The 13,135-nt window shown below is 35.3% G+C and overlaps 1 protein-coding gene across 1 annotated transcript in view; it reads right to left on the bottom strand.

Annotated features, from left to right (window-relative positions):
- LOC114252628 (uncharacterized) overlaps positions 1-13,135 on the bottom strand; it is a 71,016-nt gene that overhangs the window by 17,179 nt on the left and 40,702 nt on the right. Inside the window, exons 2-4 of the mRNA XM_028187187.2 lie at positions 11,019-11,404; positions 1,331-1,467; positions 615-815 (exon numbers count right to left, since the gene is read on the bottom strand). Of these exons, the coding sequence (XP_028042988.2) occupies positions 615-815; positions 1,331-1,467; positions 11,019-11,328 (648 nt within the window). The 5' untranslated portion in view covers positions 11,329-11,404. The remainder of the gene's footprint in view (positions 1-614; positions 816-1,330; positions 1,468-11,018; positions 11,405-13,135) is intronic.

A 13,135-nucleotide genomic window follows, 5' to 3' on the forward strand; every position in this document is an offset into this window, starting at 1 on the left:
ATAAGCCTGGAAAAGACAGTTTATATTTATTATAATCTATATCTATACTAATCTATACTAATATTATAAAGAGGAAAGATTTGTTTGTTTGTTTGTTTCGAATAGGCTCCGAAACTACTGAACCGATTTGAAAAATTCTTTTTCCATTAGAAGCCGACATTGTCCCTGATGAACATAGGCTACTTTTTTTTATTTATTTTTTATTTTATTTTTTTGGTTTCATGTGTGTTTTAATGTTTCCGAAGCGAAGCGAGGGCGGGTCGCTAGTAATAATCTATACTATAATATTATAAAGAGGAAAGATTTGTTTGTTTGTTTGTTTCGAATAGGCTCCGAAACTACTGGTCCGATTTGAAAAATTCTTTTTCCATTAGAAGCCGACATTGTCCCTGATGAACATAGGCTACTTTTTTTATTTTATTTTTTTGGTTTCATGTGTGTTTTAATGTTTCCGAAGCGAAGCGAGGGCGGGTCGCTAGTTTATTATAAAAATATCTTCCCCTGGCGGGATTCGAACCCGCATCATCATCGTAACGATTTTTTTAATTAACTTCAAATGTAATTCTTTTTTTTAAACACATTTAAATGTAACTACGATAGTGTGTTAAACTTACCTGTTGACTTAGCCTGTCCAGTCGGAGAGTCATGTTTATGGAATCGGATTCGCTGAAGTACACTGTGTAACCCCAAGCAGAGCCGCACCACTGACCGGTGGGCGGTGACGGACTTCTCTCCACAATTGTCATGTGTCCATCCGGACAACCGTCTGACGTGAACGACACGAATTTGCCGACGGTAAACGTGTCAAATGTCAACTGGGGACAAACGAATTCAGAATTATATAAAATATCAGCGAAGTTTCTATATGGTTACGGTTGTGAAGGAGTTTTTGGCGAAATCTATTTTAATATGTTAACGATCTACACGTCAGTGACAATAAAAATAAAATGTTCGTAAAAAACCTGTTTTTTTTACAGGTTAAACCTGAATTCTGTCTCCGCAGTTAAATCTGTTTTTTTTACAGGTAATACCTGAATTATATTTCCGTAATTAAACCTGTTTTTTTTACACGTACCTAATACCTGAATTATATCTCCGAAGTTAATAAACGTTTTTTTTTCAGACAATACCTGAATTCTATGTTTTTTACAGGTAATACCTGAATTATATCTCCGCAGTTAAACCTGTTTTTTTTACAGGTAATACCTAAATTATATTTCCGTAGTTAAACTTGTTTTTTTTTACAGGTAATACCTGAATTCTATGTTTTTTACAGGTAATACCTGAATTATATCTCCGCAGTTAAACCTGTTTTTTTTACAGGTAATACCTGAATTATATCTCCGTAGTTCCCTCCCGTTGCTGTGAAGTTGAGGTGGCAGACGAAGGGCAGATGATCTTCCCGAGGCCGTCGTACTTCCAACTCGTAAGTTCGACCCACATCACCCATGTATGTTCTGTTACACGCTGTTTGAAGAAATTACATATGTTAAACATAGAATACAATATAATTATTCTTGGATAACAATGGATATCAACGTTTTGCTTTAGTATCTCTTGGTATGCATACTAATATTATAAATGTGAAAGTGTGTTTGTTTGTCCTTCTTTCACGTCGAAACGAAGCAATAGATTGATATGGTTTTTAATAAGTTAGGAAAATGATAATTTTAGATCAGGAGAATAACAAGAGGGGGAGGGTGATGGGAGAGATGTGCTCCGCACTAAACGCTTCACTTTCCCCCCTTTGCCTTTTCATGGGTTCTGTCTCATGCGAGGTTCGGACGCGGGTTGTTGAGCGACAGGAGGTTTTAGTCGGTTCGACTCCGACATGCCCCGCCCTCCATCCCCAGTGGAGGGTGGGAGTCCGGCGATTTCCTCCTGATAAAAAAAAGAAAAGAAAAGGAGAGTAACAAATACCAATAAAATCTCATTCCCACGGGAAACTGTTTTATTATTATTAGAATAAATTAATGGCACTTTTTACATGTTTTATAAAATATTGGTATTATGAAAGCTTAATCGTAGTTTGACCTAGCTACTATTTCACCATCTTCACTTTCACTGCCTACCAATAGTAAATACTATCATATAATTTTCAAATTACCTACTAACTGTCTCTAATGCGGGAACACAATCTAATGTCCATCTCATTATTATATTTTATCTGCCTACCTCATTCACGAAGCAGTCCTTACAGTAGTGTTTTTTTGACCTTACGTCTCAAGTTTCAAGACGTTAGGAGGTCAGATTGTCTGGTCGTATTATTTGTATTCTCGTCTTCTAAGCTTAGATTGTTAAGCTAGAACTATGAAGTAAAGATGCAAAATTCGCTTTACTTTTTCATAAGAAGATAAAATCCAGATAGCGGACATCGTTTTCATGTCTTCAACATTAACTCATAAACATTTCTGACGCCACTAAAATATTGTTACATATCACGCTGACTTCGAAACAACGAAAATCAGTTAAGATTTAACGTTTGCCAACATACGTTCTCCTATTCAAATGCAAAACGGACTTCGGAAAGCGTTTGCATTTCCATTAATTATAGCTGTACATTTTTTTTACATACTACAAGCCTTAAATGAAGCTAGTAAAAAGTACCGGATAGAACAATACGGAAACGGATTATGCAAGTCATAATAATATATATTCCGTACCGTACCTGTACTATTGTTAATCCTTTCAACACAAAAATAAGGAAATGAGAGCAAAAAGCACCTCTCACAATGGGCGAGCCCATATTTTTTACCAAGTTTAAAAAAAAAACTTCCCCTTTGTTCGTTGTGACAGCGCATTACAGTGTGACAAGTGTTCATTTTATTTTAATTTATTTCTTTGTTTTTCTTTTGTGGCCTTTCTTGCAGAAAGTAGAAATTATAAGTATGATGGTATAGTACTATCAGTCATCAAGATAATATCTTATTATACCTTTAAACGAGCAATTCTTGTATATTAATATATATATATATATATATATATATATAATCTGCATTTCGGAAACGGCACCAACGATTTTCATAAAATTTAGTATACAGGGGATTTTGGGGGCGATAAATCGATCTAGCTACGATTTATTTTCGATAATCAACTCTTCCCGACATCTATTGGCGAATAATAATACTATTTTTCTTAATTGAGGGCAACTAACCGCTTTAAAGACACAACAAGATGGAGTTATAAAAAAAAAAAACTAGCAAAGGATTAACTAGGATACGTCCTGTGACTTTGACGTACACAGCGTATTTTGCAGCGGTAAGCACAGCCATCCTATCTGTCGCAAAACAGTAATGGGGTGCATCTTTAATGATTGAGACAGCTGTTGTGCAATAGGATTGAGACTTTGACCTCATGTCTCAATAGGGATTGTGGCTTTCACGTATCTCGTATCAACTCATCTATGTAATAAAAGAACCTTAGAGAAACATATCCAATTAACAAGTGAAACTACAAATTTACCAGTTCTAATTACAGTGAAATTTTCGTCCCAATATTTGGTGTTTCAGTGTTATTTGTCTAACTTTAAACGGTTGTTAATGAGTAAACAAGAGTAACCCGAAGCCTATTTGCTAAGTTAAAGTACAAGTATCTCAACTAAAGGATTTTCAACTAAATGGCGGAGAAACGACAGTATTTATTTCGAGTATAATTGAAATGTTTTAGCAATGCGATAGTACGATATCATCTAAACGGAAACAAAAATATCTTGTGAGACTTTATCTTTTTTTTTTGTGGCCCTTGTAGGCAGACGAGCATACGGTCCACCTGATGGTGAGTGGTTACCGTCGCCCATGGACTTCAGCAATGCCAGGGGCAGAGCCAAGCCGCTGCCTACCGTTTAATACTCTCCACAAGCCTCGTTTGAAGAAGGACATGTCATAGCGCTCAGGAAACACCGTGGAGGGGAGCTCATTCCATAGCCGGATGGTACGTGGCAAAAAAGATTTCTGGAAACGCATTGTGGATGACCGCAGTGGCTCCAGGTGGTATGGATGAACTCTACTCCGGTGACGGGCGGTGCGATGGTAAAAACGAGATGCCGGTATCATCTCGAACAATTCCTCAGAGCACTCCCCATGGAACATACGGTACAAAATACAAAGGGAACCGAAGTCCCTCCGCAGACCCAGAGGTTCCATTCCAATCTGGTAGAGCAAATATTGTAAACGAAAGAAATTGTACTTTTCAAAACAATCCAAATCGAGAGGTGAAAAGCTATGTGGCTTAAGGGACATATTTGCAACTTTACAGGAGAACCATTTGAAGTTTAAAATATAGAAAAAATATCATAACTCAACTCAAAAAGAACTTCTTCAGCTTTTTGAATGGAGTAAACTTAATTGAAGTTCCATTAAAAACATCAAACTGTTGATGATAATCTATATATTAATACGTGAAGCAAAAACTTTGTATCCCTTTTTACGAAAATTTGCGCGGACGGAGGAGAATGAAATTTTCCACACTTATAGAGAATATAGAGAAGAATTGCACAATGCTAATATTTTTTTAAGATAATGCATAAAAGATACATTAAATCAATAAACAAAAAAATGACACACACTAGCATGTATTTGATACAACACATACGTATAAATATACTCTTTATAAATTGACAATTGTGAAACTTTTGTTATTCTTTAAAGTCTGTGGTCAAATTGAGAATAGATTAATATTGTTTGTCTTTAACATTATTTGTCTGTAGTATAGTCTTGGCGATATCTGTGATTATAGAAGCCTTTGACAATAGAACGGAGAATGAAGAAGAACGAAGAAAGAATAGAAAGTCTTTGACAATAGAACCAATAAGAATGTTCAAACTTATAATTTCAATTAATTATAGTCGAATTTCGATTACTGCGGGAACCACTAGTACCAAATAAAAGTACCTTTAATTACAAAGATAGAAGTCGCGTGTTAAGCGAAATGTCGCTTAAACCAAATAACTTTTCACCCCTCGATATGATGTTGAATAATGGTATCGTGAGGTGATGACACCTAATATAAGTTTGACAAACTATTTACTTTTACAAGTCTTTGGAGTGTAAATTTACAATCATATATTTCAGTTTGTTCATGTTTAACACATTTTAGTTTTTTTTTTCAGGTTACAATGGAAGGTAAGACTGTCATTTTATATATCAAACAGTGCAAAATCCTGCTTCAAAATGCAATACTTTATTTTATTTTTTTATTGCTAGATGAGTGAACGAGCTCACAGCCCACCTGGTGTTAAGTGGTTACTGGAGCCCATAGACATTTACGACGTAAATGCGCCACCCACCTTGAGATATAAGTTCTAAGGTCTCAAGTATAGTTACAACGGCTGCCCCACCCTTCAAACCGAAACGCATTACTGCTTCACGGCAGAAATAGGCAGGGTGGTGGTACCCACCCGCGCGGACTCACAAGAGGTCCTACCACCAGTAAAATCGGCAACGGATCGGAATCGGCAACCTAAGCTCAGACGTGTTCTTAAAGGAATTATATATTTTTATTTTTTCTTCATAACTTGACATTACATTTGACTTATTTTGCATTTACCATAGAATCGAGAAGTATAGTTCAAATACATATTCAATGAGATCATTCTTGATCATTCAATGATTCATTTCAAATCTTCCAAGACTCATCTCTGTTTTTTTTTATTATTATTATTCCAAAACTTTATCCTTTTATTTATGTGTATACATTACGAAGAGTATATATAGCGGCATGTCTCGCGAGATACATTTTTGGAGTACCCGTGGGTAACCCTTGTCGACAAACATCATGCCGCCGTCGTGTTTGCACTAATTACTTGCAGACTCGTCGGGATGTGACGCAGTATATGCATTAGAAAATGGGAAATTATTTTCCTCCCCAAGGAGTGCGAGTATATTTGGTGCTGTTAGCTTAAAGTTGCTACGGAGCTCCGTCTCATCATAGTTCGAGATTGAAGATATTTTTATTCGTTTCTATTGATACATTAACTCGGTTTCTGGTATGGCTGTACGAGTAGAATTTTATAATTGAGTTTGAACGAATTTCCTTGTATTCAAATCGGTGTGTGAGTTGGTTTGTATTTTTATTAAGTTCATTATGATGTGTACCATTATTAATTACTTAATGCTTTATTTTGGCTCAAATTTATGGATAATTTTATTCGTTTTCTTTTTATTTGTATGAGTCATGATAAAAAATTAATAGACAAACATCGGGAACCCCAAACATTTCAATCTAAAGGGTTGATACACTCTAAGACAGCTTATCGATTCAGAGTAGGCGGGAATATCAGGAATATTGCTGCCTAGTAAGATGAGTATCGCATACTAATGTCTTCTTGAATATTTTCCCAATTGATGCGGATTTTATCAGGATCTGAATAGTTAGGACGATAATCATAGGGAGTATACGATTACGCTCACCTTGCAGCTTTATACATTCCATTTTTTTTGAAAATCATTTACTAATTTACGGTAGGCAGCGGCTTGGCATTGCTGAAGTTCATGGGCGACGGTAAACACTTACCATAAAAAAAAGACTGTTCTGAATGCTGATGCTTAGTTACATCTATCTCTGTTTCTTTGTAACATGCTTGAACTAACTCGATAAAATAAACCTTACCGGCATATGAGCTTTCTAATTAAGCTGCGATAATATGAGTACTGTATTACTAAATACACCAGCAACAATAAAACATTCTGTTGCAAATGAAAGACCATTCCGTAAACGCCGCCACGGTAAACTTAACACCTTATTAAATGGTACGTGGGTTTTTTTGTTAATTGTAGCTATATTTCGGCTTAACGAGCACCTACGTGGTAGCGATAAAAGCTAAGCCCCGTTCCAGCCGGCCCCGTGTAATTAAAGAAGGTTTATTGTGCTCCCTGAATCTTTGAGTGCCCTTTATTTAGAATTTTGTACGTGAATATGAAATTTTATGTGAGTTTCTCTGTCCGCGGTTTAATTGCGCGATTCTGTATTGTAATTTGAAAATACTGTGGTTATCTCAAGCTATAAGTATCCTATGGACCTGTCCTGACGGGTGGGATAACAAACATGCTATATGGTTATCTCAAGCTAACTATAGGTATAAGTATCATATGGACCTGTCCTAAAGGGTGGGATAACAAACATGCTATAACTGGTATTTCAAGCTCATATCTCAAAGTGTGTAGTGGCATTTGATATTGTGATGATGATGCTGATGAACTCATCAATGAGGTTCGATTTTCATTTGCCACAAGAGAGTTCTGGTGCTAGATTTATCCATTTTGTTGAAAACAAACCACAATTACTTACTAATTAGGTGACACTGAAATAGGGTATTTTAGCCTCAGAATAACCTGTTAGGTCTTTAAACAAAAGACACTGATAGAGAGAGAGAGAAGAGAGAATACACTTTATTGCACACCAAAACACAATTTACATTCAAAAAACAGTCAAAAAGCAAATACATTTGTACAATAGGCGGTCTTATCGCTAAAAGCGATCTCTTCCAGACAACCGTTTAATTTACAGAAATTCTGGAAAATATAAAAATATAGCAGGTATTTGCGGTGTACACTACATTATTATAGAAAATATATACATACAATAAATAGATATATACCGTTTACATATAATATATACCAATATACATACTTACATACAATACATACTAATATACTTACACACACATAATAAATCAACAGTATGGAAATGATAAATGATAATGATGCAAACAAACAGCACTAAGCAGATAAGTAGTGTCCCTTCACCATTCTTTTAAAATAGTTTAAAGTTGGAGCACTTCTCACTGCATCCGGCAGAGCATTCCACAATCGAACCGCCTGGACGGTGAATGGATTGTCAAAGAATGATGATGAATGCGCCGGCATATTCAGTCTCAGGCTATCCGATGATCTCAGGGAAAAATTATGCGTATCACCTAGGAACACGAAAGGTCCTTTGAGATATGTAGGGGTATGGGGGTTAAAGAGAGTACAATAAAGTAATGAAAGGACATGAGTATTGCGGCGAAAACGAATTGCCGAATTGGTACACTGATGGCGACACTGATACTCGACTCTCAGCTTCTCGAGCTATTACTAGTGGTATTCTATCATTTCTAATACATCGAGGCACGAGGTTTCAATCTCAATCTTATCCTAAGTAATATTATACTATAGTTTTTATGGTCACTGTTCTACTTATTTTTAAATGGAAGTAATCACGCGCTTCAACTTATTTGGCGGATCAGATTAAGTAATATCTCTTGTAATGTCTCTGTTTGTGTTGAATTTGATAATAAAACGCCAATGAGCACAAAAATACGTTTAATCGTCTATATGATTTTCAAAAATAATTAAGCACGCTGTTACGTATACAGTATTGAACCTGCGACCATGCATAGCATGTATGAGCGACATGACACCAAAAATCTAAATAAGGAAGATAAAATTAAACATAAGTTTCCATTCCAATAAATATTATCAAAATCAATCACGTGGTTTTAAGTGAATTTACTTGCGAAATTAGTTTTGAATGTGCTACAACGTAAAAATATAGTGAAATTAGATGAAAATACAGAGTCGGAACGCTGCATCGGTTCCCGAGGGACGTCCTGGGTAAACTCAATGTAATCTAGTTCGTTCGTACCCCTTTGTGACTACTTTCTACTGTTCTTTTGTGTAAGACAATTATCTTCCGGGAGATTGTACAGAAGAATATTGAACGACCGTCGGTATTGTGCTCAGCGTATTGATTTCTGCGAAGGAAGGTTGTTAAATTATTGCGGGTTAATTTATTTAATAAAATTCAAGTTAGTTTAACAGCAGAACTTAATTTGCTGGATTTTAAGATGTGACGTTTGTATTTATTGGAACGAATTTCCTTATGGAACGATGCGGAGGGGTACCCTAACCGGGAAAAAACGTCCGTAACGTAAATTTTTTATTATTTATGTATAGTCTTAGTATGATGGCTATAGTGTCTAATGTATAGTCTACGTGATGACGGTTACTTTTTATAGCTCTGCTAGACAGACTAGCTAAGTAACTCGTGTTGGCATCAAGAGATTGTAGACAGTATCACAGTATGAATAGTGCGAGGGTCAATTTCTTTATTGAGATATTTAGTATTCGCGTTTGAATGTATTTGTTTTTGTCTCGTATGGCGTAATAGACAAATTTAACACAGGAGGAAATCCTAGTTTGAAGCCATCGAAAGTGAAGTATCATCCCACGTTAAAAATATTTGTATTTTTATGTTGAAAAAATTGCAAAGTGATTTAGCTTCAAGGTTATATTATTATTAATTATATGTAATTGTATGTTTATCTTTTCTTTCTTCTTTCTTTCTTTCTTTCTTTCTTTTTATGTCATTCACATTTTGTTAGCACCAACATCTGCATCTTCAACATGTACTTGCATAAGCATTACAAAAATACATTCTTCGCTTCTATGTTACATTAAACCTTTTTTTTTTTGGCAATTTTCGAAATTCCCCCAAAATTTCAATCCAGTACAGATCAACGCTTATGCAAGCCCATAAACATCAAGCATAACATGTTTTGGCGGCATCCTCGCATAACTCCCGTGGACGAATATTACATAAAAGCCGGAGGAAGCCAAGTCTGTCCATCGCTGACACAGCCACTTGAACGCCATGAAACGTGACGGGCCATAAAGCTACCGTTGTTTGGAATATATTTTTGGGACAATCGTTTTATTTACAAAAAAGACGTGTGGCACTCGGGGACTGCCTCGGTAAAGCTGTTGCAAAGTATTTTTTATCAACTTATGCTATTACAATTAGACAATAATAATTTAATATTAAACCAAAAACAATAATAAAAATAAGACCACGCTGTATTTATAAACATTAACAAAAGCAAAACATTAACTGTCCCCTTCACACTCATAAGCTAGACCGCGTGAGAGAGAGATGGGCAGACTTTTCATGATACTTATGCCGTGCGACGTCACACCGCGCGCTTATTCACAAACACTACACCAGCGCAACGTGTGAATATGTTGAACGCGAGCTACATAGTAGGCGTAGTGGGGGTGTGAGATTATTTTCGTTACGGAATTTCTTGATTCAGTATCCGCGCTCAAGGCCTGCGATAGAAGCTATGCAATAGCTTAAAAATAGCTTTTGATACAAAGACTTAACATGCTTTTTCAAATATTTTATTGAACACTGTAAGATAAATGCAAATTTATGCAGATATAATCGTGTGTTTCGATTTTAATGTTCGTACAGGCGCCACGTATATTTTATTAAGATTCTTATGTAGATCTCATAAGCAACATTAACGTGTTGAATTGTAAGATCTACGTATCTGCATTAAAAACGCATGAAATATATGTTCGGTAAAATGCGCTATGATATAATTATTTTATTAACATTATCCCTGTAGTCCATAAACAAAATATGCGAACGATTTTTTTCTCCATTCTTCTTGTTTTCTTCTTCTGAAGTCTTAATTATGTTTTTTATGCATTCGTGATTAAGTGATCATGATAATTTTTTGATAATTAAAAGTCACATCCTGATTCTACTCCAAAATGTTGCCACTGTGGACATCAACTTGTCACCCCACAAAAGTTAAAAAAAATTCAATATCGAAAAATTATATTATTATAAAATCGCTACTTTAGGAACTCAAATATCGAAACAGCCCATGGCATCTTTAGTGACAGACGTCAACAAACCGAGAAGGGGCGACATATTAAAAATGCATTTCAAATATGACCTAAAACCCTTATAAGACAAACGATTTGTTTTATTTTGTTACAGAATAAATCAGAAAAGATGCACACATAATCTAAAATTAAAAATTTTTGAATACTAAAAAATGTATCTTGGTTGATTATTAATATATGTAAATTATACTATTATGCTTGTTTTGTTTTGCCTCGATATCTTTATTCTAAAATGTATTTCATTTATTTACACATGAACAGAAGACAAAAAGCTTAAATTGGTTAAACTGCTCCTTGTTATTAATTGAATAAGATAATTAAAAATATAATTTAAAAAATACCCACGTGTACAGCTCTTGGGTTCGTCGCTCTTGTCTCCACAATCGTCATCTCCGTTGCAGTACTTATCCAAAGATATACATTGCCCAGTGTCGCATAGCAACTCGCTCATTCTACAGGGCGATCCCACAACGCTCCTTGACAGTTTCACTGTTTCAACTACCATACTTAAGTCTGACACGGCGTCTACACTATCCTCGTTCACGAAATCTTCGCTTAAGTCTTGGGGACAACACAGCTTTAACGATAGCAACACTATTAGGAACAGAAAAGTTCTGTTGTTCGAAACGTCTTGAAAGTCTTTTAAGACGTACATTTTTAGAGCCCTGCTCTTGCCTAAACCGGGCTCTTGTCACAACATGTTGTTGATTCGATTCTTCGGTTTTCAGTTCCTGAAACAATAGAGGAATCGATTATTAAAATATGTATGATTAGATTGTAAAAAAAAACTTAATATTATTAAATAATGACAATCTATACATATAAATAAAATTGGAGTGTCTGTTTGTAATTTTGAAATAACCGCTTTTTACTACATGCGTATGAATGCGGTACATACACCAAAATAGCATTTTTTACAATTTTTGTCTGTCTGTCTGTTTGTTCCGGCTAATCTCTGGAACGGCTGGACCGATTTTGATGAAACTTTCACTAATAGGTAGCTGATGATATAAGGAGTAACTTAGGCTACTTTTTTAGACTAACATCGCCTCGCGGCATCACCCGCGGTACGACAATAACCGCGAGTAGGTAACATCACAGGACTCAGCTATCAATAATAAAATTGAATGTGTCCGAATCGAAGCGAGGGCGGGTCGCTAGTCATAAATAAAATACAACACTAGTAAATAAAATACCCAGTCGTATAAATAAAATAACACTATTCATTCAACGACACCAAACTACGATTTTCTGCTGTGTTGCGGATGTCAGAAACGCCCACGCTTCGGATAGCAAAAACCTCACAAAGATACTACCTAACTTCGACAAGAAATTTCCTCGATCGATGACATTTACCCGATACTTTGATGAGTAGTCAGATCTGTACATATTATATAGTCCATACTACAATTTGTTGACATACTGTAATAATTCCGAGCATAAAGGTTCTTATATGGAAATGCTTAAAATTTGTTTGATTCAAGCCACTAAATTTATAGTATAAACCTATTATTGATACAAAAATACTACCTACATAATTAACAAATTTAAACGACTGATACACATGCACGTATGTGTTCTGTGAATGCACAACCGTATACTTCAATATTTTATTAATTATATTGTTCTAATTAATAAAAGGACTTATGTTATATTAAAAACTTTCTATATTAAATTAGGATTCGCCTTCAGAAGAGCTATGAACTATAATATGACTCTAATTATACTATAAGTAATAAACCTTATCGATCAAAAATACAATATGGTGTTACATGTAAATGAATGTGAAAAACAATGTAATTGGTGTTATAATTTTGATATCAATTGAGAGTTATTTACAGGACTGTAAGTCGATGCTAACAATAGCTTGAAATTCGTGCGAATGATACTCAATATTTAATTGTGTTGAATTGATTATCACTTCTAATTATTGTTTACCATTTTTAATCAAATAATTTGGCCGTATTATTTTAAAATTATGGATTTCAGGAAAATTATGTTCAACATTCTATAGTACAATAAAAAAAAGGAAAGTTATGGATTATTGTTTGGTGGCGTGAAAGATATAGCATAACTGAGCCACTGAATATTACTTTAATTTTTTTTAACGTTTTAAAAAAGACAGAAAGGTAGGTACCACCAGCCTGCCCATTTCTGCCGTGAAGCAGTTATGCCGTTATGGTTTGAAGTTTTCTTTTTCCTACTTAAGCTGATAGCCCTGAGAGGCTATTTCACAGTCACCTAACAAATAGGTGAGCTCACGGGACTCAAACCTAACGACGTTTGCTAACACTAACCCTAGCAGTGCTTCGCAGATTCTACCGACGGATCGGAAACGCGACCCACTGAAAAGATCAGGCGAGAAACTCAGTGGGCTATGTCTGTGGATTAATTTACTCGCCGAGCCCCGACGAGTTCGACCAGACGATGACCGATGCTTGAGGTACCTTAAAGCACCGTTA

The sequence above is a fragment of the Bombyx mandarina genome, chromosome 08 (genome assembly GCF_030267445.1).
Source record: "Bombyx mandarina strain Sakado chromosome 08, ASM3026744v2".
NCBI classification, from domain to species: Eukaryota; Metazoa; Arthropoda; class Insecta; order Lepidoptera; family Bombycidae; genus Bombyx; species Bombyx mandarina.